Source organism: Zingiber officinale, chromosome 6B (assembly GCF_018446385.1).
Source record: "Zingiber officinale cultivar Zhangliang chromosome 6B, Zo_v1.1, whole genome shotgun sequence".
NCBI classification, from domain to species: domain Eukaryota; kingdom Viridiplantae; phylum Streptophyta; class Magnoliopsida; order Zingiberales; family Zingiberaceae; genus Zingiber; species Zingiber officinale.
This window is the reverse complement of record NC_055996.1, coordinates 129013186-129038940: the sequence shown is the minus strand read 5'-3', so window position 1 is coordinate 129038940 and position 25755 is coordinate 129013186. Positions and strand designations below refer to the sequence as shown.

The following is a 25755-nucleotide window of genomic DNA, read 5'->3' as shown; positions in this document are numbered from 1 at the left end:
AATACGCCTGCTCCTGCATAAACCAAAGTCAATAATTTAATTTTCCTCTCTGGTCAGTGAGGTGACAGATTTTGATAGTTTTGCACTTGAAGTCAGCAACAAAGTCAATTTACTCTTCTTCTACGCTAATGTTCCTAACACAGCCTATAGTTAGATCTTTTATCCAGTCGGAATACCTACAGCTCCTCTCCCTCTCCTAACCCCAAAAGAAAAGGGAAAGAGATCAGTATCCAGCTTCTCCAAGAGAAAAAGAAACAAGAATCAAGGAATTTACATTTCCTGTACAATCCAAAGTTCTATGATGTGGAGGTTAGTCTCCTTGCGTGCCTTCTTCGTAGTTTCTCCGGTGTTTGCGAGCCAGATCTGACATTAAAATATCAGTCTGTTAGTCAGTTTGCTTAATGTAATTGACTTGTGTTAAAGTAGAACATTGTGTACTCACTTAGGTATTGGTCTATCACTTTCTTGAACCTGCATAGAATAAAACATTGTTTAGCGTTGCATTATGCTTGATAGATACAAATTTGAGAATCAAATTCCATAATATATTTAGATGACAGAAAAATACAAAAAGTGACAAAATACAAGATTCATAGTATTAACTCCGCCTGCATCGGAACCTGCTAGTGCAGTAATCGAAGGGACACAATCTAATATCGTTTAGATATAATATTTTATATTCAACTAGCTGTTAATCTCCACTGTGTATAAATAGGTTTCCTTTGTAGTGAATATGAGTAACCTTTCTGGAATAAGAAAGAGTTTTTTTGCTAAACTAGCTTTAACATGGTATCAGAGCAGAGCAGAGTGGCTCTGATTTGAATTTCTTTTCCTTCTTCTCTCTAATCTGCTGTCCCTCTTCTCCCATGCATGGCTGGGGCTTCTATCACAACCGAACAACTCTTTGAGCTGTTCAAAGCTATAACCAGGGATTCTCATGCAGAATCATCTTCCTCCTCAATTCCTCTTCACTATAGGATTCTGCCAACTGAAACCGGAGAAATACAGCTTACCACCCAGCTGCTCAACTCTACTAATTATTCTACCTGGTCTCGACAGGTCCAGCGAGCACTTTCTATTCGAGACAAAGAAGCTTATATTACTGGTGAACTTTCGGCACCTGAAAATGCTGATCCTCAATACAAATTATGGCACAAATGCAACAATCTGGTCGTCACCTGGTTGCTTCGGTGCATTGAACCAAATATTGCTGCATCCATCCCTGATAGTGCCACAGCTTACGAAATTTGGACAACACTGCAACAACGGTTTACAAAACCAGATGACACTCGGGTAGCTCATCTTCAACGAGAACTTGGCTCACTCACACAAGGATCTCTGTCCGTAGATGAACTTTTTGTGAAATACAACGCGCTACTCCAAGAATATAGCATCTTCCGACCAGTTCCCCAATGTTCTTGTGGAAAGTGTGATAACTCTTGCTTCAAACCGTTCAGAGAGCAAAAAGACAAAGATAACCTATTCATGTTTCTTAATGCTCTCAACTCAGAGTTCAACATCACCAGGTCACAAATGATGAATCAAAAACCGCTTCCATCCCTAGATGAAGCTTATCACTCGGCATACCAGGAGGAACAGAGGCTTAAACAACCAGTATTGCCGCTTTCGGTTGAAGCGTCTGCCCTCCTTGCTCACAAATCTGAAGCTTCTCACCCCAATAATGGTGCTCCTACCAAATACTGCACCTACTGCCATCGCAAAAATCACAACATTGAGCAATGCTACCTCCTCGTCGGTCTTCCACCTAACTACAATAAAAAGAAAGGAAAAGGAAAGTTTAATCTTCAAAACCTTCCTATGCTCACAGTGTCATTGCAACTGCAGGCACTACCTCTGGTGGCAATGATGATGAGATTCTTTCATTATCACGAGGGCAGTTGAAGCAACTAATGCAAAATGGGCAGAACTCATCTACAGTTGCGACGACTACGTCAGCCATTCCCAATCCTGAGAAAACACAAAACTTCGCTGGTAACTCTTCTTTCTTAGAATCACATACACACAAAGCACATTTAATTCCAAAAGATACTTGGATAGTTGACTCAGGAGCCAGTGAACATATGTGCTCAAATTTTTCTTTATTTTCCTCTACAAAAACTGTCACAGCTCGTGTCCAATTTCCTGATGGTAATGGAGCACCTGTGACTCACATTGGACAAGTTACCCTTGGTCCTAATTTAATACTCAACGATGTTTTATATATACCAAGTTTTACAGTAAATCTGATTTCGGTTCATAAACTGCTTGTTAGAAACTTGATTCAACCACGTTTCTTTCCTAATGCTTGTTTCCTTCAGGAATTAACTTCCAGAATGATGATTGGGAAGGCTGAGCAAAAACATAGTCTATACCTTCTGCAGCAACCACTCATCAAAAATTTTGCTTTCAATTTACAATATGTATCTAAAACTCTCATGCCTAATTCTGTTTGCTTTGATTTATGGCATTTCCGATTAGGCCACACATCTCATCGCATTATTCCTTATATTTCTAAATTTTATCCACAAATTCATAGTTATCCAAATAATATTTGTTTGACTTGCCCCAAGGCAAAACAAAAAAGGTTACCCTTTACCGAACATGTCGACGCACGACCTTTGTTTGATCTAGTTCATATAGACACATGGGGTCCATGCCACGCTCCTACTATAGGAGGACAGCGGTTCTTCCTCACCATCGTAGAAGATCATTCACGAGCCGTTTGGACATACCTTATGCATCAAAAATCTGAAGCACCAAAAATACTGCAATCTTTTATCAACATGGTCCCTGTTAAATTCCATAACATTCGATCTGATCAAGCAAAGGAATTCAACTTCTTTAACTATGACCAACAAGGAATTGAGCATCAAAAATCTTGCGTGGAGACACCAGAACAGAATGGAGTTGTGGAAAGGCGTCACCAACATCTTCTCAATATGGCTCGCGCACTTTTATTTCAGTCCAATCTACCAAAGAAATTTTGGGGCTATGCCGTACTCACAGCAACACACCTAATCAATCGTATACCTGTTCAGCGACTCCATTTCGTAACCCCATATGAGAAGCTCACTGGAAAAATGCCAAAATATGACTACTTGCGGGTCTTTGGATGTCTGTGCTTCGCCTCAACACTGAAACGCAATCGCACGAAATTGGATGAACGAGCCCGACGTTGCATCTTCATTGGCTATCCAGCCGGAATGAAAGGATACACTATCTATGATCTTGAAACTGAAGAGATTTTTGTCTCCCGAAACGTCGTCTTTCACGAAGATGTTTTTCCCTTTGCTTCAGACTACATTTCTCGTCTAAATGCCCCGCCTCCTGAAAGGGGGCTTCCAGAAATCAACAACCCCAATGAGTCCATTAAGGAATTTCTACCTGCAATTGATAAGCCTGAAACTACCATGACAAGTCCAGCCCAACCAGAAATTCCCTCTCAAGCTATGGACAGTGAGCAGACTGAAGAGCAATCTGCAACAACTAAGAGTCATGATAACCAAGAACTTACTCCTGAGACAATAACAGAAGATGTCATAGACCTTAGACCTCGATCTCAGCGGATTCGGCAAGTACCCAAGTATCTGAGCATCTATCAACACGATATATCTGATCCACAAGCTAATCATAGCATGGCTTATCCCATTCAAAGATACCTGAGCTCCATCCGATTAAGCCCTTCCTATGCAGCTTTTACCTCTGTTCTTTCCACAACTATGGAGCCACAATCATATGAGGAAGCAACACAACATGCTGAATGGATATCAGCAATGGAAGCTGAGTTAGCTACGCTCGACGCCAACCAAACTTGGAAAGTAGTTTCGGTGCCAAAATCAATACACACGATTGGCTGCAAGTGGATCTTTAAGGTAAAATGAATGCCGATGGAACTATAGAGCGACATAAGGCACGCCTCGTTGCTAAGGGCTATAGCCAAATCAAGCACTTCGATTACAAAGAAACTTTCAGCCCCGTAATCAAGCATACTACAGTTCGACTATTTTTTGCACTTGCTGCGTCACAGTCATGGTTTCTCCGGCAACTTGACGTCAATAATGCCTTCCTCAATGGAGAGCTTATCGAGACCATTTTTATGGATTTACCACCTGGCTATCCATCTACAGTCCCGCACTCTAGTCAGGAGAAACCGGCTTGCCAACTCACCAAGGCATTATACGGCCTCAAGCAAGCCTCTCGACAATGGAACACAAAATTCTCAGAGATCCTTTTTCGATATGGCTTCCAGAAGAGCTCTGCTGACCATTCCCTTTTCACATATACTAACGGTGATCTATTCATTGCTCTTTTAGTATACGTCGACGACATTATGCTCGGCAGTACTTCTGAAACAGCGCTAGAACACCTAGTTGGATATCTTAAAGGAGAATTCAAGCTCAAAGACCTAGGTGTCCCTCACTACTTCCTTGATCTAGAGATAGCCCGATCAAAGAAAGGGATTATCCTATGCCAACGGAAGTATACATTAGACCTTCTTCATGAGTATGGTTTGCTGGGTGCAAAACCGTTTCGGACACCACTCCAGAGCAATGATCATCTTCATCATTCAGATTCAGAGAAGATTGATCCTACCATATATCGGAAATTAGTAGGTAAGCTCATCTATTTAACATTTACCCGTCCTGATTTGTGTTATACCGTGCAGGTTCTGTCTCAGTACATGAGTCAACCTACCATCGAGCATTTTAAAGCAGCACTCCGAGTATTACGGTACTTAAAGGGATCCCCTGGGTGTGGCGTTTTCTACTCTAGCACCTCACCTCGCACGTTAAAGGTCTATAGTGACAGTGACTGGGCAAAGTGTCAAGATACTCGACGTTCTGTTTCGGGATACTGTGTGTTTCTGGGCAATAGTATTATTAGCTGGAAAGCAAAGAAGCAAAATTCTGTGGCCAGGAGCTCAACTGAGGCTGAATATCGAGCCATGTCCACAGCGACATGCGAAGTTCTTTGGATTCTCAATCTACTACGATCCTTCCATATCCCACATAATGCTCATGTCCCACTACTATGGGATAATAAGTCCGCCATTCAAATAGCCGTCAATCCAATACAGCATGAACGGACAAAACACTTCGACATAGATTGGCATTTTGTGCGTGAACAAGTTGAACGTCAGAAAATCCAAGTTTTATATGTTAGCTCTCAATGTCAATTGGCGGACATTCTCACAAAAGGTTTAGATGCCAACCAACATGAATGGATTATGGTCAAGATGAGTATGATTAACATCCATTCTCCTCTTGAGGGGGCATGACAAAATACAAGATTCATAGTATTAACTCCGCTTGCAGTAATCGAAGGGACACAATCTAATATCGTTTAGATATAATATTTTATATTCAACTAGCTGTTAATCTCCACTGTGTATAAATAGGTTTCCTTTGTAGTGAATATGAGTAACCTTTCTGGAATAAGAAAGAGTTTTTTTGCTAAACTAGCTTTAACAAAAAGCAACATGTGAAACATTATGTGCAGTGGCTTATTAGTTCCTCTTCCTCTGGTTCAACAAGTAGAAGTTCAATTGTCTTAAGTAGATTGAAATAATCACAATACAGCATAGAAATCAGTTATATTAAAAGGAACTTTTCAACTCCTAAAGTAGGACAGGAAGGACATTTGTGAGGAAAAATTTGAACTCTCACAACCTAGTTTCACTGGTAAAATAATTAGATACTCCAGTGAAACTATAAAAACAAGAAGCCATTCGTTGGTTGCTAGAGCAGATTTGCATTCTATTGTGAATCTGGAAGCTCAACCCATATTGATGCTTGGGGAAGAGCACATACCTAGTACATTGCACCTCAACGTCTGATTTCAGTATCAGTTGGATGAACATGTATCAGTAGATTAATATTATCAGTTGGATGAACACTGTCAGGGAATTATGAATAAATGTCTAAGGGTCAAGTGTGTAATATTTCCTATTCATCAATAATATATAAAAAGGTAGAGAAGGCTATCTTAGGATTTCTTGAGAAATCCTACTTTTCCCTCAACATGCTATTAAAGTGTGCTCCCTTCTCCCTTGAGGAATCTTGATCATCCACGAATTTATGAGAAAGGTATTTCAAGAAACTTACAGGGCTTTGATTTCTTTCTTTCTGCCTTCCACGGTCAGACTTGGAAAGTCTCCAAGGGTGGATGACATGAGAGAAGCGACGGAGAAGCACCAAGATGTGATTGTAGATGCTATAAAATAGAAAGATGAAATAAAAATAATAATAATAATAATAATAATGTTGTAATCTATAAGAGCAAAACAATAGCTACAAACTTGGAAATGGAAGCAATCTCTGAAGGAAAATTTTAAAGGTAGACAGAATTATAGATAACACTAAAAAGAGAATAATCTTTCTGATAATTTCCTTTCCCAGATAACAAATATTAATATTTGTTATATGGAAAAAAATATTGGTCGCCAAGAAAATAATATTGTTCCAAGGATGAATGATGCCTCCATATTATACTTCAGCAAGGTCAAGTAGTTATGTTTTTCATATTAGCATTATATCATCAATCATCAAACTGTGTAACCATCATCATCGTCAAGTCATGTCTTCCTAATTATTTATGGTTGATGACATAAATCTTATTCCTCTCTTGACCTGTATACGAATCAATATCCAAGGTAATATTCAAGTTAATTAAAGATTTTTAAAAACTACATTGTCTTTGAACATGTCCAGAATTTATTTCTCTCATCTTCTCATTTAATACAGCTAATTGTTTTTGAATATAAATATTTTTATTGTATCGTGTTTAGTAACTCCACACATTCATCTTACCGTTTTTATTTCAACTAGAGACATTAGCTTTTCTAAATGTTGTTTCTAACAACCCAACAATAATCCATGAAGTATGATAGATGGTACCACACTGCTATAATTTGTTTTTAACCCTTGGAGGACAAAATGATCAGATAAATCTTTAGAAGCCTCTTTTTTTTCAAGCATTCATTTGTTTTTTCTGATTGATGATGTCTCCATCGATATCCCTTATTAAATAATAGATCCCAGATCCCTAAAACTCAATATCCCCTTCAGGATTAGTGCAGAAGAATACAACAATATAGTAAGAATAATATCTCATACAAAGAAAATATAGAACTTGGAATTTAGTTATTGTTTTTATATAATACTAAATTAAGCCAAGCAATCACTCGTCATTCCTAATGCCAAGGTACCACATAGTAAGAATAGAGACTACAAGAACTAGCATCCATTTAAAATAAAAAAAGTGTGAAAAATCCTTTCCAAGAAAGATTCTAATAGAAAATTCTTTCCATGTCTGTTATGCAATAATCCAGCTAATACTGGAACAAGACATGAGATATGTGATACTGAATACGCACTGCAACAATTTTAAAATCCTTGAGAGTTTCTTATGAATAGCTCAGAGCTTTCTTCTCTGGGATAAGCTCATTCCAGCTCAACTCAGTACATTACAAGCCAAACTCAATCTTCAAATTGGGTTTAATAAAAAAAATCTGGGAATTTACAAACAAAACTAGTTTGTAAACAACCTCATTCTGCCTTCATGAACAAACAATGAAAGCTTGCTGAGAGCGACAGATTTGATGTAACTTGTACACTGACTCATTAGCGAAAACTCTATACATTAGCTCTTAAATAATTCTAGGATTGTGCATAGACTCATATGCAGTTTTAAATAAGCTCATTAATAACTAGTATGTGCCAAAAAATAGCAATATATTAGAATTTAGTAGTGTTTTTTTGGACACACTAAGAATATTGACTGCAAGTCCAATTTGAGCGCAAGATTTAATTGTTTTGCTACAAAAAGTGACCAGGTCTGAATGGAAATTGATCTTAAATTTTGTAGCTGAACAAAATTAGAGATTTTGAGGAGAAGACGATATACATTCAATGAGCCTGAGTAAACCAAACAGTCAAGTTTAGACTGATGATATTGATTGAAAGCAAATGGGCCACATCATGCTAATGGCACATCATACTGAAGGTGGGATTTGCTCCCAAACCTTACGCTGTCAGGAAGGACCTTAACAATTGAGTGAGTGGGTATATTTACCTAAGTTAATTTACACTGTTATAATTCTGTAAATTGTTAAGGGACAAGATATAATTAACTCAAAGGCATCAACTGTATAAGAATAATAATATAGGAGCTACATTGTTAAAATTTCTGCATTAGGACTCAATTAGATCCATGTGGACTCAGAATAGTTTGACTCACAGCTTGTTATTATAGACAACTTAAAATGAGAGAATCATTTAATTGTGAGATGATACAAAGATAATCCATCTAAACCACATTTAAGGATATTGCTAGACAAATTTAAACAACTAGAAAGCATGGTGTTGAATGACAAAAAAAGAACCATATATCTGAATCAATTGAGCTATTTTCTGCCATTTGATTTATTTAATAAAAAATAGCGTAATAGATAACATACCTTAACCTATGCCTATTGCATGCTGTGAAAAATGCAACAAAACCATAAAAAATGCTTCGAATTGCACGGAATACCTGAGAAGAACAAAAACATAACTTAGGAATCAAAAGGATGCTCACTTGTGTATCACCGAACAACATTAGTACATTACCTTGGAAAATAAATCATTCCAAAGTGACCGCCAAATCGTAACTTCATAGGCAACTGCTGTTGCTTCAGATGGAGATGCAATCTGAAACAAAGCCCCAATAGCTGACCAGGTTCCTTGCAGTAGATAATAGACATTGATGAAGAACATTCCAAGGAAACTAGTCAATGCAGCAATCAAACGAACAGGAGCACTGACTATCTCCAAAAGCAGCCAAACAACTGGGTATATTACATATGCCACTGTGATTACAAAAAGATAGTAGAAGTAAAAAGGTGAGACATTGAGGAAAGATGAACGCACCACAAGACAAACATAGAAAAAAACTACAACTAGCTGATATCCCACCTACACTCCATAAAGTTGAAAAGGCAAACCAGAAAGGCCAAATGATAATTTCCAATATACTTGAAACCACGTTGCATGAAGATGATAGCGCATTCCAAATAACCCAGATGAGGCTCTCCAAAGTAGAAAAGCATGCATTCCATATAGGACAAATCAATTCAAAAAGTTCCATGATAGGACCAGCAATTGGCTTCGTCAACACTGAAAACAATGGCTTTGTAGCACGTGCAACCATTAGGAACCACATCAAAGCTTTCTCAAAGTTATGAAGAAAAAGCATAGTTCCCAGGTATCTGATTCTTGAAACCATTTCCCATGATTCTATCCAGTTAAAGAAGGGACCAAATAAGCTTGCAGCAGTTGCCTTCAGTATAGGAACATTCTTATAAAGGTCATAGAATCCTATGAGCACAGTGATTATAGATATCAAAATGTAAAAAGCCCTGGCTAAAGGGCACATCCATGGACGATATATTTGACAAAAGACTGGGTAGGATTGAAGAAAAATGACCCAAGAAGGAAGTCCATACTCCAATAATGTAAGTAGCCTCAGGTCAGACATAATTATTTCCTTGAGCTTAAATGGGAGATCATGATCGTCAAATCTGAATAAAAGGAGTACATCCTTGTATGTGGTAGCCTCATAAACCAAACACCCATCATCACTTTCACTACCACTCAAAGAAGGTGAGGATACTGAATTTGATGGGGATCTAACAACTTCACTGTATGCTTCCTCAGAAAGTCCATCCACATCAATGAACATGCTTGATTTTATTATCTTTCTTCGTTTGTAAGGGCCAGAAGCAGGTGGTGTGAAAGGTGAATCTAAATCTTCCATTCTTCTAGGAGAACACGAAGAGTTGGAATGCATGCAACAATGTTTTTCCTCGTGAGACTCAACAGCAGTGAACAACTTTTCACTGGCCTCACAAGAGGATGAAATATCTTCCTGAGCATCGTAAAACACATCTGCAAAAGATGACAATGTGTTATCCAGAAAAAGGAATTTCTTGGATGTGCATGAAAGCTCAAGTGTGTTTTACCTTTGCTGGAGATACTTTCTAGATAATCTTGCAGGAGATAGCACTCATTGCATATACCTGTAAACCATAGATAAATGCAGCTAGAAGCCTGTTCAATACTATCAAATTCCCACCTTTTCATCAATTTAACTTCCAATGCTAAGGATGTATCAGTCTACATAGGCAGTCAAACAATTGGGGAAAATCTAAATTAGAACAGATAGAAAAAACAATTGAACACTATATAATCCTACAAATGAAACTGAGACATAAGAAGATACCTGCAGTTCATTGATGTAGTTGATGCCACGCACATACTTCCATTCTACTTCAAAAACAATGCATCCATACAATGGACAATGCAAATCATTACTCAAAAGGAAAGAGTCTTTCAGCTTCTTGACATGGTGCAAATTTTTCTTATAATTGCGAGCAGCATCAATCAAGGAGAACCAATTACGTAATCTGTTTCTTCTGAAGGAAACAGACCTAGAGCTTTTGGTAAATCTTAAAATCTTCCCAATATCACTTCCTGTGACTCTAGCAGATCTTGTGTTTGCAAAAGGAGATAGCCTAGACTGAACATTGTAAAATGTAACCAGAAAATACAAGGGGTACTCTCATCCTTATACAGTGAATTTGAACTCTTTTCACCTTTACCTTGGTAACCATTAACTGCCACAAGTGAGTAGCTCGTGAGTCCTGGTGGATCACCCATGGACGATTATCGACAAGGATATAGAATTTCTCACTTCTTATAGCCAAAAAAAGAGTCAAATGAGATAGATAGGACTGAAGATCCCTGCAAAAGAAACCCAGAGACAGAGTTTGTTTGATAAGACAACTTCTATAACAGAAGTTAGATGCACGGTAGGCAGAAATAGGTGGCAAAACTGTCATAATGCTAGCTGGAATTTAGAATTCAGATCCACACTCTAAGCAAAAGTAAATGGGAATTAATAGACAGATGCAAAACTAAAAGCTCATCAGTATAGTGCATCACTAAAAAAAATTAGTCGGCGACAGTGTAGTTGGTTTTCTTGCATTGACGTGGATATGTTAAATCATTTCTCCTAGACACAAGAAAATTGAATAAAAAACATCAACACAAAGGTAACAGATACACATATATCATCAGCCACTCAGCCTTCATTTCCTATAAAACAAAGATCACAGATACAGAATAGTGATGATGAAGAGCAGCTTAACATAACGAAACTATAGATAAGCATATGCTGCAATGTCATCCACAATTAAGCTTAATCCTAAGATCGCATTGGAAGAACACCAGAAGCATAGAAGCAACAGCCAACCAACAAAAACAATTAGCTGTACAGACAAAACTGTGACAAAAAAATAGGCTTTATAAGTGAGGAGAATAAAGGACTGATATATCTTACTTATATTCCTACAACACTCAAGAGGTTGATGTGCAACTACAGCATCTAAATGATGGATTTTTATCACCATCAACCAATTGGGAATGCTAGCAGTATATTCACCAGACTAAGTTGACTATTTTAAGATCGACAGAAAACCCCTTGGAGGATCAGCCCAAATTCCATGATTAAAGAAAGGGATTGTAATTGGTCGTTGCTTTTAGAAGTTGTTAGTTACTTAGTTGAAGTTATGCATTAGTTATTGGATTTTCGCATAATTACGAGATTGCCTTTAGTATAGGGATTCTCTCTATTTCTTATTGTCAAAAAGTAACCTTTTAGGTATTGTATTTTCCCATAATTATGATATTTGCTTTTGGTTTAGGAATTCTCTTGATTTCTTATTGTCATGTTTCAAAACAAAGTCGTATGCTTATTCCTTTCAGAATGATGAGTAACATCACTGATTAATTTTCAAGATTTTTCCTTGTTAAAAGAACTACCAAACTCTCTTTCCAACCAAAAGAAAGCTGCCCAAACTGTGACACTAGAGCAAGATTTAGCCAAGTATCTGACCAACTAAAGTTGAATATTACGGCCAATTGAACAGCCAAAATAAAGCTGAAACATGCCTCCTATTTGTAGCAATGTCTTTCACACTATATCTTCTACTAGACGTCAGAAGAAAGAATATAAGATGAATTCAATTTCAGAAGGGGCCTCCTTGTTGCAGATGTAAAAACTATTGATTTCTTTTCTCGCGATTTCATAATGGAGAACGGTCACATAAATCAAATGGAATGCGAAGAGATCGCAACAAAAACCCACTCTCAATCACACGGACACACGGAAACGAAAACGCCGGGATAGCACAACAGAAATTTTTTTAAAAAAAAAAATCAGACGGAACTTGTTCTAACTTACCCGATCTGCAAGCTCGTTAGCGGGAAAAATCTACGATCCTCCCATTTCCCCATCGCAGTTCCTCTGCAAGATGATCTTTTTCGTTACAAAAACTGCTCCAAAACCAAAATTCATCCACCCAAAACAAACAATCAGAAAAAAAAAGTACCGCAAAACCACCAATCGACTCAAAACATCTCCATTGCTTGTAGTTTCCGGTTCCGCCAAGCTTCATTACAGCCCTTTAATCCCGCTGTCCGAAGGAATTGGGAATGAAAGAGACAAACAAGTATGGAGATCGAGACGCGAAAAAGGAAGCCGGGAGAAAAAGATCCAGAGGAAGGGTTGCCTTGGTCGGGCGAATCACCAGGCTTCGTCGCTTTGCTTGCAAGAGAGGTGCGATCCAGATGCCTCTCGACCACGCCACATGTTCTCATCACGCACACGCCACCTCACGTTGACGCCGTTATTTACAGCCACTTGTCGGTCTCTGCTATTGGATATGGTCCTCCGCCAACGACTGACGCGCCGATGCCAGTCCAGTTTCCAGAGGAAGAAACCAGTCGAGACACAAACAAGCAGAGGAGGTAACGTAACCGAAAACGGAGTCACAGTGACCAGATACGCTGCCACCCAGACGGGAGGCTCATCAATTTTTGATCTTTCCCTTACTTCCTAGAGTTTTAATAAGTAAATTTTTTAAACTAATTTTTTATTATTTCAGATAAATAAAGTAATGTTCGATTTGATGGATAGGAATAGAATCAAAATTTTATATTTGGTTGATTGAGGGTTGATATAGAAGTTTGAGAAAAAAAATAGATTCATTCTTAAATTTTATATTTGGTTGATGAAAATATAATTAAGATTTTAAAATGAAATTTAAAATTTTGAATATAAATGATATTCATCTCTTTCCTTGAATTTTGATGGAATGAGAATGAAAATTAAATTTTAGACAAAAATATCCTTAGTATATTTGTTTAATTATTTTTTTTATTTCACTCTCTCTCCTTATTCTCTTTTATCACATTTTCTCTCTCATCCTCTCTCATCACACATTTTTATCATTTTCTCTCTGTATTCTTCCTCATCACATACTCTCTTTCATCGTTTTCTCATCATGATTTCTCTCTCCTTAATCTATCTTATCATACTCTCTCTACATTTTATCTCATTTATATTTTCTCTCTCTTCATTTTCTTCCATCGTACTCTCTCTCTTCATTTTCTCTTATCACATTTGTCCTCTCTTTATTTTTTTCCATCACACTTTCTCTTTTATTACATTTTCTCATCATACTTTCTCTCTTCAATCTCTCATTTTTTGTCATCACACTTTCTCTCTCTTCATTTTTTTCCCATAACTTTTTTTCTCTAAGCACACTTTCTCTCTTATTATATTTTTTTTATCTTCTCAATCTCTCCTATCACGCTCTCTCTCTCCTCATTTTTTCATCACATACTCTCTTTCATTATTTTCTCCTCATTTTTTCATCGTGCTTTCTCTCTCCTTAATCTATTTTATCATACTCTCTCTCTACATTTTCTCTCTCCTTAATCTATCTTATCATACTTTCTCTCTTTTCATTTTCTCTTATCACATTTGTCCTCTCTTTATTTTTTTCCATCACACTTTCTCTTTTATTACATTTTCTCATCATATTTTCTCTCCTCAATCTCTCATTTTTTGTCATAACACTTTCTCTCTCTTCATTTTTTCCTATAACTTTTTTTCTCTAAGCTTACTTTCTCTCTTATTATACTTTTTTTCTCTTCTCAATCTCTCGTATCACGCTCTCTCTCTCCTCATTTTTTCTCATCATACTTTCTTATTCATGATTCTCTCATCATATGTTTCTCTTACATTTAATTTTTTCTTTCATCTAATTTTTTCTCTTATTTTCCTCTAAGATAAAAAGGAAATTTAGATTTATTCCGATTGAAAATATTCAACTAACCAAATATTATTTTTAAAAATGATATTTAAGCTCATACTCATTCTCATTCCACAATACTATACTATGATATTCATTTTCATTCACATTCCATAATACTATACTATGATACTCATTCCCATTCCGATTGAGAAAATCAAACATCACCTTAATTTTAAACTATATCTGTTCAACTTTCATTTCCTTTTTATTTATGTAATATAATTGTTGAACCTTGATGATAGTCGTGCATTATTTGGTATTCATGCGTCTTGCTGAAAAATGCTTTAACCGAACTCTCTAGTCGTCGGCGGTTTAACTTGCGATCGATCGTTAGGCAAACGAGCAGACGGCAAGCTCATAGCCGGCCGTTGGGGCTCATAGGCAGAAGGGGTGTCAGACAACAAAGAAGAAATACTTGATATTTTGGGAGATGGAAGGAAAGTGTCTTCTCCTGATTTTTGACAAACCAAATGTTACACAATGAAAGAACGATCTATGCATTATCTTATTGTATCTTTTAAACAGACATTAGAAGTTTACAAACTGTAAATTCATTGAAACCGATTGTTCTGAACTTTATGATCCAAAATAATTGAGAAACTATAACAAGAGAGAACAAAATTACACTGCAATCCCACTTCAATGCAGCTACTGCATCCCTTCAGCAGCAGTTATAATGCTACAAATAAACGAATACTTAATATGAAGGAGATCTCACTGTTCAATGTGCTCATTTTTAACTCCAAATTGAGGTTCCTGTGATCTTTCTCTTGGACGAAACAGATTGATCAAATATTGATAATCAATAGCTAACACGAGCAATGCCAACTTAAGTGGATCCAACACTGGTGCCGGTGCCAGTGCCGGCGCCAGTGGTGGCAGCGGTAACCGATTGGTCGCCAAAGATGCGTTTTTGGAAGTCAGTGACCATGAGAGGGAGACCCTGTCGGAGGGAGATCTTGGGCTCCCACCCGAGCATTTCCTTGGCACGGGTGATATCTGGCTTGCGCTTGTGGGGGTCATCCTCTGTGTTGGGGCGGAATTCAATCTTTGCATTGGAATCAATGGTTTCCTGCACGACATTTGCCAGCTCAAGCATGGTGAATTCGCCGGGGTTGCCCAAGTTGAAGGGGCCGATGTGCTCTCCTTCCATCAACCTCATCAGACCCTCCACCTGTTGGATGTTACACAATTTTAACTTTGTTTAGTAAAGATCAAGACAATGAATCAAAAAGCAATTCCGAAATTTGACCTAACACAACTCGTATGCATAATTGCTAAATTTGAAAGCTAAACTGGCTGTAATTTAAAAGAAGATAGTTCTTTTTTCCCCTTCTTGGTTCTCTGACAAAGGAGAAATGCCAACGAAGGGGCTGATAAAGTTGTCTTGGAACCCTAGAGTCATTCAAAGATTTCGATAAAGTTGAGAAGACTAAAGAATAGTTCAAACCTAGTCGACTAACTTGTGGTCCTGATTTTGAGTTTCTCGAGTTATTTTTAGCACGGTTTTCAATTAATTGAACATATTAGAGTGGTTGAGCCCTTGACCTAGTCTTCCATCTAGGGCATTATTGAATGAGTAACTCATCTTAGTGATAATATAATTAAATTCAAAATGTGAAATTTCCACGTTATACAAGTAGAAAGGAAAATCCATTAAGCAAAGTACTAACTGGACATGAGTTGGCCTTGCAAGAAGTCGTATAGCAAATTGACAAAGGTAAGACATTTCAAGAACAGGGTGAAGTTGATGGCCTACCAAATCAGATACGTATTGGAAACTCCTAGTTTGCTTCCCATCGCCATAAACCGTCAATGGCTCCTTCCTCAGGGCCTAAATCAACGCACCAAGCTTCCATCAATAAACCGTTGATATCGTTCAGTGGACGAATACCTCAACAGAATTTAAGTAGCAAACCTGAGCCACAAAGTTGCTGACGACTCGACCATCATCTATGCACATCCTAGGGCCATAGGTGTTAAAGATCCGAGCAATTCTCACCTGCAGAAGAGACACGAGATTTATCAAAACAAGCAAAGAAAAAATAGTTGAATCCTGAGTATGCTATGTAACATGGTGTTTGAGTAGATCAAGTAGAGCTTGGAGACCTCGACTTGAGCACCACGGTGGTAGTCCATGGTCAATGTCTCAGCGGTTCGCTTGCCCTCATCATAGCAGCTTCTAACACCTGCGAAGAACACATATAATATCTATATTGCTCGATGACTTAAACTAAGTACCTGATTGCAATTTCAAACCCAACCAGCAAAATGTTCTTTTTTTTTCAACAGTTTGTATAGCAGAATTCCAAAATGTTTTGAGCAGTTTTGATATGTTAAAGGAGAGGGCAAAGCATACCGATGGGATTCACATTGCCCCAGTAGGTCTCTACTTGAGGGTGCTGCAAGGGGTCCCCGTAGACCTCGCTGGTGCTGGTGAGGAGGAACCTAGCACCTACTCTTTTGGCCAGACCAAGCATGTTCAAGGTCCCTACCACGTTTGTCTTGTGAAAGAATAAAAGGGTTAAGGAACGCATTTGACAGCTAAAAATCCGGCAAAATTTAATAAATGCCGAAGAAGTATCATCCAAGCAACCTGGGAACAAATGAAGCCTAAGAAGAATTTATTTTGCTCGTGAAAACCTAGAAACAATAGTTCATCCATGAGAAGTTAGAAAAATTCAAAAATCCACTTGTCAGAACTGACGACGAAAAAACAGTGATGGAAAACTAAGGAAGGTTTGAATACAAGCAATTCGATTGAAAACTAGTTCGGAACGAGATTTAAGATTCACTTTTTTTTTTCAAAGAAGACAAAAGATCAGAATCGTAAGATAACCTAATCAATGGACTAGTCAGAGAAAGTGATCAGAGGCGAGAAAAAAACAAAAGGATATGATCGTCTTGACGGGGTTGAACTTGTAGTGCACGGGAGATGCGGGGCAGGCGAGGTGGTAGATTTGGTCCACCTCGAGGAGGATCGGCTCGACGACATCATGGCGGATGAGTTCGAAGTTGGGGTTCCCAAAATGGTGCATAATGTTCTCCTTCCTCCCCGTGAAGAAGTTGTCCACCACGATCACGCTGTCCCCCCGCGCGATCAACCGGTCCACAAGGTGGCTCCCGACGAACCCCGCCCCGCCGGTCACCACGATGCGCAACCCCTTCCGCTTCAGCCCCAGCGGAACTTTCCCCCCAACGAACCCCCTCCCCACAGTATCCATCGCGAACCGGTGGTAGCTGTGCCCACCATACGACGCCAGATGTCGGGGCTCCGTTGGTCTCCATCCTTTCGGATCGGCGGTCGCCAAGTGGAGAGCGCCGGAGGGGGGGCCGCGGGGGAAGAAGGCAAAGAAGAGCGCGGCGAGGGCCATACCCAACAGAACGAAAAGGGGGCGCTGCTCGCGTAGGAAGTAACGAACCGTGCGGGAAAGCCATACGAGGCGCTTCTCCGGCTTGGGGGTGTAGCGATCGCCGTCGTCCAGCGGCTGCGCATCGTGGCCGCGGTAGACAAGCTCCGAGGCCATGGAGACGCGATCTATGAAGAGGAAGAGGAGGATGGCGAAGGGGGAGACGCAGGCAAGGACGAGGGAGAAGCAGGGGAAGGGATGGGTTTATGTAGAGGAAGACGGAGGGGTAATCTAGTAATTTCCAGTATCCTGCCTATACATGGCTCCTGTCTCACGCGATGCACCGCTCCATGGAAATGACTTAGAAACGCGAGGGTGTGCGTCACAGCTAATTGACGGTGGTGATTGAGGCGATCAAAATTGACCGTAGAAAACGTTCATTAATATTAATAATAATAGTAATAATAAATCAATTTGTCCTTAAAATTTAAATTGCAAGTTATTAACAATATGATTAAATTTAAAATTTTGGTAACTTTTTTATGTGTTATATTTTTAGAGAGTTTAATTCTCCTTAAAAAAAATATATTTTTTTTTAATTATTTCACATATTGCTTCTATATTCCCTATAATATGATTACTATAATATAAATTATATAATTATCTTCTATCCATTGCCAATAATAAATTATATAATTAGTTCTTCACAAAAGTCGTCTAAACTCTCTAATGGCTCTCCACCTATTTGTCATGACGGCACGGACCTAATCACTTAGTCAAACCTTGATACGAGCCATTTATGATACGATCGATCCAACATGACACGAATTATTAAAATACTTAATATTTTCATAATTTTAAAACTTTGAACTATCTTCACAATTTAAACCGGTTAGTTAATCAAGTCAAACCTTTCTCAATCGAGTTAGGCAAATTCATGTCTTCACATTTCTACAATCCAAAAAATCTCATACCGGTTCATTGCCAATGTGTGGAAATTGTCAAAACTTATTGACAAAATCAATATCGACAAGTGTTAAATTACATATTTTTTTCAAACAACATTTAATTATGTATTTATTTAAGACAGAAGTATTTAAGAGCATACAACAATAAAATAAATAAAATTCCATTTTTTTAAAAAATAATTTTTTTAATATTTAAAAATCAATTTCAAAATATACCTAAGTTATACTTTAAAATTTAGAGAAAATTATATTTTTAGTCCTGTAATTTATATTTTTTTTTTTCCAATTTTAGTCCTGTTAGTCAATTTACATTTTTAATCCTTTAACTTGTAATATTTTTCATTTTCAGTCTTTTTTCTTCTAAAATTGAAAATTTTCAACGGAAAATGATGAGTTGTAAATTGAATTTAGGGATTTTGATTTTTTATGACCCATGTGTTTTTTATATTTCAACCACAAACTAGACATTTTCCGTTGAAAAATTTTAATTTTAAAAGAAAAAGGATTGAAATTGAAAAATATTACAAGTTACAAGACTAAGAACGTAAATTAACTCATAACAGGATTAAAATTAAAAAAAATGTAAATTATATGACTGAAAATATAATTTTCTCTTAAATTTATCCTCTACAAAAATTAGGAAGATCACCTACCTTTAAAATTAATAAGATGAAGCTCAGACACCTAAATCATACGCACAAATAAAAGAATTTAAGAACGTAATAATTGTTGGCAGCTTCAACGTGGAGAATATAGTTAATAATAGACAGAGGATACTAGGCACGATCCCATATGTCTTTATTACCAACAACCAACACTTTGCATGATATTAATTGAGTTTCATGTGACGAGATTTTTTTTTTTAAATGATTAGTAGAGTGATGACACAATTATATTAACTCGATAATGCTATGCCATTAGTAAAGGTTAATTATTCATCAATTTTATTAGCTGAAATGATGCTCATACAATATAAATTCAACAATTATCCAACAGATGCATCAAAATGGTAGAATTCACCAAAGAGGTATTTTAACTTTTATTTTTTTTTTAAAAAGCACCCTTATTTCCTATTTACTCCCCCCATCAACCGCGGTTCAAATTTTATTTGTTCCAAAGCATCCCGAGGTGTTGGTTTTTAAAATTCAAATCATTGTGTTTAGGGGTGTTCATTATTTAGGTCAATCTATTAATCCGCCTGATCCAAATAACATTCGGGTTATTTGATTTGATTAAATGAAATTCGGGTCGATTGAATAAACTAATCCAAGATGTTAATTGGGTTAATGATTTAATTTTGGATTTAGCTCACCATCCGAATAATCTGTCCTGAAACTCGAATAAGAAATTAATATATAATTTATAATTTTTTTAGTATAATCTTTGAAATCTTTAGAATGTGTAAATTTTTTTCTTATATTATTGAATGAAACTATTTTATAAAATTTAGAGCTATTTATTTGTAAATATAAATTATTTAGAGTTTATTTATTTGAGGAAGATTGAAAATTTGAAATGAAAAGAAACTTAAGTTAATGGATACCCGAACCAAATAATTTGAATTAATTTTGGATAATTTAGTTTGATTTATTGTTAATTCAATTTAATTCTTGGTTGAATTTAAAAAATTATAAAATCTAAATAATCTGAACTGAATAAATCTAAATAATTCTAATCGAACTAAATGAACCCTAACTGTATTGTTGATTTTCTAAAAAATAGAATCACACTCCTTTTGACTTCTCTATATTCAAAAATAGAATGATGTTGATTTTCAAAATATAAGAACATAAAGATGTTGAATGGTACTGATTTTTAAAATGTAATACTACAGTAATATTAATTAGTTGTAATGCAATGACATAATGATCGATAGAAAAAGTAAAATGAAAAATAAATGTGTACTTATACATTTTAAAAGTTAAATGTGTTTTTGAGAATTTCACAATTTTAAATACACCTTTAGTCCTATATATTTGACTCACTAAGTTTAAGAGGATTAAAAAAAAACAAATGAGGTGACAACGAATCTATTCCATTGTCAAGCGGAGAAGTATTTTAAGGATCTCACTTGTGGAATAAAACTAGCTATAACCCTATCAATGTCTGGAACTCACATGGTAGGAAAGAAATGTCAACTTAAATATGATTAATGAAGAGTGTTTTGAATCTTCTCTTCTTTTTCTTCCCGATATTTTTTTTTTCTGAAGAGATAAAAGGCAAATGTATTAGGTCAAAAATGCATTATTTAATGGGGTTGCTTGTAGCTAGGGAAGGCAATATTCATCTTAAATTAATCTGCCCAAGGAGTTGGTTGGGGTCATGAATTAAGGTGATGGAGAAAATAGCCAAAAGTGACAGCTGAATTAAATTCTCTCACCAAACTCGAATCATTCAAAGGTTTGGTAGGGCGGCTCATCCGTCACTTTCCTCTCAAACTTCTTCTTCTTCTTCATTTGCTTGTTTTCCTTTCAAGTGAGCACAGTGATGTAGATCGTCTATACCCCACTCAACAGTGTGGAGAAATCAACCCTTGTCAAAGTCCAAGATGCACAAATCATGAATCAATTGCTTGCCTTACTCTTGCTTAATTATTATTATTTTTTAAAAATAATTTAGGCGTTCTTAGTAGCATGTTTTTTTCTCTTGGAAGTAGACTCGCGGAGAACTCCTTTAATGATTTTATTACTATATCACACCTGTGGAGAGCATTCTTGTTTCAATTTTTTTTTATAATTCAGATGTTCGAATTACACTCAATTAGTCTAGATGGTAGACGGTCTTTTTTTTCTTAATTTACTGTCCATTGTTCAGAGGTAGAGATCGACTGATCGACCTCTAGAATATTTATTTTTATTGATATTCAAATCTTAATTATTTTGTTTGTTCCTCTAAGTAATTGATACAGGATAACCTCGATTTTGAGAGATGATAATTTTTTATTCAAATTGAACCCGTTTAGGTAAAAGAAATATTATTTAAACCCTTTTTAAATATTTCAAATAATTTTTTGTCATCGATTTAGAGTTATTTTTTATCATTTGTATCATTAGGATTTTGAGACTATTTAAATAATTATTTAATTGACATTAGTGTTGGATCGTAAAGAACATTAGAGGAGAGGTGGGAGAATCGATACTAAAATAAAATACGCAGCAGAAAGATAACAATGAAAACAATGCTAACAAACCAAGTTTTACTTGGTTCAGAATTTTCGTTGATTCCTACTCCAAGGTCCGCACATGAGAGTGCTTTCGGTGGACAATTCACTAATAGTTCGCAAATCTTTTACAAGAGTAATACAATGAATGTATAATTTAAGTGCAGAAGTAAACAAATATACCAACTTCTTCTCAGAGATCTGGAAGACTATGCTTTAGTTGTTGGAGTCGCATCACTCTGTCGCCGGAGTTGTGTTGCTTGGTCATCGGAGCAGCGTCACTCGACTGTCGGAGTCACGTCGTGGAGTCGCAGGAGCGTCTTTGGAACAACGCGCAAAAAAGTAATCACAAAAGAAACTTGTGTTCTATGCTCCTGGTGGAAGGCTGCTTATATAGGCAGTGCGCCTAGATCCCTTCCGAGCGCTTGGACCGTGACATCAGCCAACCAATCAGCACGCTCCAAGCTGGCGACAAGATAAGCTTCGACCATTCTAGGCGCCAGGACCAGTTCCGGGCGCTCAGACCACTCTGAGCGCCCGAACCTCCTTTTCTAGCAAACTATTTTCCTGCAAGAAAAGGTTAGTCCGAGACAAATAAAAGGTATACTGCCCTGTAAAAGAAAGTTAGCACGATAACAAGTAGAGTAGTAATTAGATCCTGTCTCCTCGAGATCAGAATCTAATCAAGATCTCAACTTAGATTTCTAAAATGGATCTAAGTTGGATTGACGCATATTGTTCCCTCAAAAAGGGAACACGTCCTCACCAAGTCACTCTCCTCCAGTGACCCACCTTAACTTACCATCTTGTCAGACATCCGGTCAGCCTGTTGACCTGTTTGGACTTCATGGCAGCTATCGGATCAGTTCGTTGACCTAGTTGGACTTCCCTGCAACACTGAGTTAGCACAATAGATAAAACAGTAAAGTAATACAGTGTTAATAGATTTCAAGATTTGCTGGTCCAGTCGACCGCTCGCGGTCGATCGGAAACCAGTCGATCACATATAACCAAAGGTTACCTCCCTTATGGCTGCTCAGCTTCATTCACTAGGACTTTCATTGCCTGACTTCACTCACCAGGACTTCCACCACCTACCTTCACTCACTAGGTCCCCGCTTCACTCACCAGGACTTTCACTATCTATCTTCACTCACTAGGGTCCGATTTCATTCACCAAGACTTTCACTACCTAGCTTCACTCATTAGGGCCCGACTTCACTTATCAGAACTTCCACTACCTAGTTTCACTTACTAGGGTCCGACTTCACTTACAAGGACTTCCATCACCTAAATTCACTCACTAGAGTCTGACTTCACTCATTAGGACTTTTATTACCTAACTTCATTTACTAGGATTCGGCTTCACTCACCAGGATTTTCACTTTGCCTATCCTTTGGTTATGACTTACCTTTGCTAGTTATCTAGTCTCCTTCAAATATTAAGTTCTGTTTAGATCAACTCTTGTTCAAATTGACTAAACTTAAATATATTATCAAATATCGAAATTCTAAAGGTGAATTACCCCAACAGTTAGGATATTATCTTTTATTTTAAATCAACTTTATTTCGTTAAATTCAGAGACCACCTCTCTATGTTTGACAATTTCAAACATCTTGATTCTCTAAAATTTTATGTTAAAACTAACCTACGGAATTTAACCTTAATTGCTTTCTTGAGTAATTACAAAATTGCGGAATGGGAAGGTTGTAACCTTATGTTAAAACTAACCTACGGAATCACGGGGCACAATTGCTTCATTTCTAAATCACAAAATTGGTTGTAACCTTAATTTAAGTAATGCAATTAACTCTAGCTCGAGACAGGCTTTCTTGAGTGGAATGGGAAGGTTGAGCAGTGGGGACGATGATGGAGCTGATGGCCTGGCCTCAGCGCAGATGTGGATTCCAAGGCAAAACAACAACAAGCTGGTCGTCGTTGAGCTGCAGGAAGAGGATGAGATGAAGTCAGCAGCAATGCGTGATGGCTCTTCGCCAGATTGAAAGGGACAGAGAATGCTGGCCGACCTGGCGGCTTTCCAGCCAGACCATTTTATATTTATATATATACATCCTTACAAGTAAACAGTGGATAAAAAAAAGTGTGGACTAAACGGCCAAAAAAATCAAACAAGCAACTGAGGAGCAAGCCACAGATTCGATTAAAGCCACATGTCCAATAAGAAGCATCTTGTGCTCTCGCAAGAAAGAAAGAAAGACAGAACAAACGAAAGAAAGAAAGGAAAGTCTCAATTATTTGGTATTGTTTATGCAGCCTGAACATGTAAGAAACCTGCACCTGCAGCAGAAGTTCGAATTCCAAATGTCCAATTTAGTCGCATCAGGAAGGAAGGAAGGAAGAATCCCAAACAAGTGGGGGCAATCCCAACCAGACATGCAATGAAAGTAACGTGAGAAAAAAGCATTAATTATGTTTTGTCATCGCATGCATTTCCATAAAAAATTCACCGAAATCAGACCTAAAGTTTGGCAGATCTGTTAGTCGCCAATTCCGGATGAACTACGATAATTAAACAAACGCTTCTTCAACTAGCCTTCTGATCATAAACTGCAAGACTCAGTCATGAAAGGCTACATTTTCAAACCTGACCTAAATTAGGCTTAATTGTTTGTTTTGGGGAAAATATTCTCTATTTATTTTTTCTGCGTGGAAAGTTTTATAATATATTTTTTTTTTGTGAAAAATGATGAATTGCTTATTCTTTATTTTCTGTCGGAAGCAATTTATCCAACTGAACGATTTTCCTTCAGCTTCTCCTTGCCATATCTGATCTCAACGGTTGCCTCGCATAGCCGCGAGTTGCGAGTTGCCCTGCCCAGCCAGACAGGTCTAGCATATTGGTTGAGTCAATCAATGTAGACAAGTCAACAAAGTTGGCTGAACCAATTCAGCCAATTAAATGACCAAATTGGTTGGTTTAGCCAAGCAAAGTCTCAGAAATCTGCCAGCACGGTAAACAAATAAAGCGGAGCCCAACTTTTTAGTATTCAAATTTATTTAATAAGATAATTAAATCAAAGTAAATCGAGCCTACAATCAATCAAACTGTTAAAATAATTATTTAAATTTAATTTAATTTTTTATGAGTTTGAGTTTAATGACGTTCAAGACTTGGTTTATTTATATGTTATCGAACTCGCAATTCAAGCTTCTTTAAAATTTTTATATTTTAAACTTATTTGGTTGATTATTAACTTGATAATACAAACATGTTTATTCATTTTGATTTTTTTATTTAATATATTGATAAGAGTTTTATTGATAAACATGCATGGTTCACGTATATTGTTCATAAACATAGTTTACGAGCATTATTCACAAACGTTGTTGATGAATGTTGTCATGAACACTATTTACGAATATTAATGAGTTAAACACATGTGTTCAAATTTATTTATTTAGTTTAACGAATTATTTAAATTTTTTTATTTAATTAATCTTGTGTGTATTGAACGGATATAAATAAATTTTTATCAAACTGAACACCCTGTTTGTTCACAAACATCCGATTCATTTATAGCCCTATCTCCATGTCTAACCAAGTTAAGTCAATCGGTTTAGCAAGCTAGTTAGCTTAGTAGGCCTTGTCAAACTAGACAAATTAGGCAAGCTAGGTAATCTGATAGATTTTGTTAGGCTGAACAAGAATTAGTTTGATTAGAGCGATCAAGTTGACTAGGCCAAACAAGAGCCCAGAAGAGTCAATCAGATTAGGCGAACCAATCAACTCAATCGGCCTAATCAAATTAGAGAAGTTGAACATGATAGAAAATCTAATAGGTATAATTAGGCCGCACAAATCAATTAATTTGACCTGACCAAACAAGTCGATCAGGCGCACAAGAGCCAATATAATTGTTCTGATCCAACAACAGGTCAAGCAAATAAAATAAATTTGATTATTATATAGACTTGCAGTTGATGAAGATTCCTCTCTCCAAGAGTTTCAAAGACATGTATCATCAACCCGACGGGCTAACATAATTGATGTTTATATAAATTCATCGCGGGTCACTTGACCCTTATATAAAAGTTACTTTTGTTAGGATAATCA

The 25755-nt window shown here is 36.9% G+C and overlaps 2 protein-coding genes across 3 annotated transcripts; both read right to left on the bottom strand.

The window, feature by feature from the left end:
* Positions 1–18: 18 nt before the first annotated feature.
* Positions 19–12702, bottom strand: LOC121989487. Of its 2 annotated transcripts, XM_042543572.1 has the most exons (12): positions 12431–12702; positions 12283–12345; positions 10640–10781; positions 10261–10557; positions 10001–10154; positions 8955–9926; positions 8610–8848; positions 8459–8532; positions 6105–6213; positions 443–471; positions 275–363; positions 19–196 (listed from the first exon to the last, which is right to left on the bottom strand). In XM_042543572.1, exons 2-11 carry the CDS (start codon positions 12333–12335, stop codon positions 297–299), a joined length of 2136 nt encoding a protein of 711 aa, XP_042399506.1. In that variant the 5' UTR covers positions 12336–12345; positions 12431–12702; the 3' UTR covers positions 19–196; positions 275–296. The 2 variants fall into 2 exon arrangements, with proteins under 2 accessions (XP_042399506.1, XP_042399505.1); XM_042543571.1 differs by having other exon boundaries at positions 19–363.
* Positions 12703–14673: 1971 nt separating this feature from the next.
* On the bottom strand, positions 14674–17804 carry LOC121989488 (UDP-glucuronic acid decarboxylase 2-like). The gene is made up of 6 exons (XM_042543573.1): positions 17098–17804; positions 16560–16707; positions 16310–16389; positions 16119–16202; positions 15960–16034; positions 14674–15374 (listed from the first exon to the last, which is right to left on the bottom strand). Exons 1-6 carry the CDS (start codon positions 17725–17727, stop codon positions 15030–15032), a joined length of 1362 nt encoding a protein of 453 aa, XP_042399507.1. The 5' UTR covers positions 17728–17804; the 3' UTR covers positions 14674–15029.
* Positions 17805–25755: the final 7951 nt, after the last annotated feature.

Bases quoted from the DNA above. Each gene is read 5' to 3' on its own strand.
- LOC121989487 (XM_042543571.1), bottom strand. From the start codon at position 12,335: ATGGGGAAATGGGAGGATCGTAGATTTTTCCCGCTAACGAGCTTGCAG. The intron at 9,927-10,000 runs GTAAAACACACT...CATCTTTTGCAG, and splicing joins AGAAAGTATCTCCAGCAAAG to ATGTGTTTTACGATGCTCAG. The intron at 8,849-8,954 runs GTGGGATATCAG...TTGTAATCACAG, and splicing joins TTCAACTTTATGGAGTGTAG to TGGCATATGTAATATACCCA.
- LOC121989488 (XM_042543573.1), bottom strand. From the start codon at position 17,727: ATGGCCTCGGAGCTTGTCTACCGCGGCCACGATGCGCAGCCGCTGGAC. The intron at 16,390-16,559 runs GTATGCTTTGCC...TGTTCTTCGCAG, and splicing joins GGGCAATGTGAATCCCATCG to GTGTTAGAAGCTGCTATGAT. The intron at 16,035-16,118 runs GTTTGCTACTTA...GCGTTGATTTAG, and splicing joins TCAGCAACTTTGTGGCTCAG to GCCCTGAGGAAGGAGCCATT.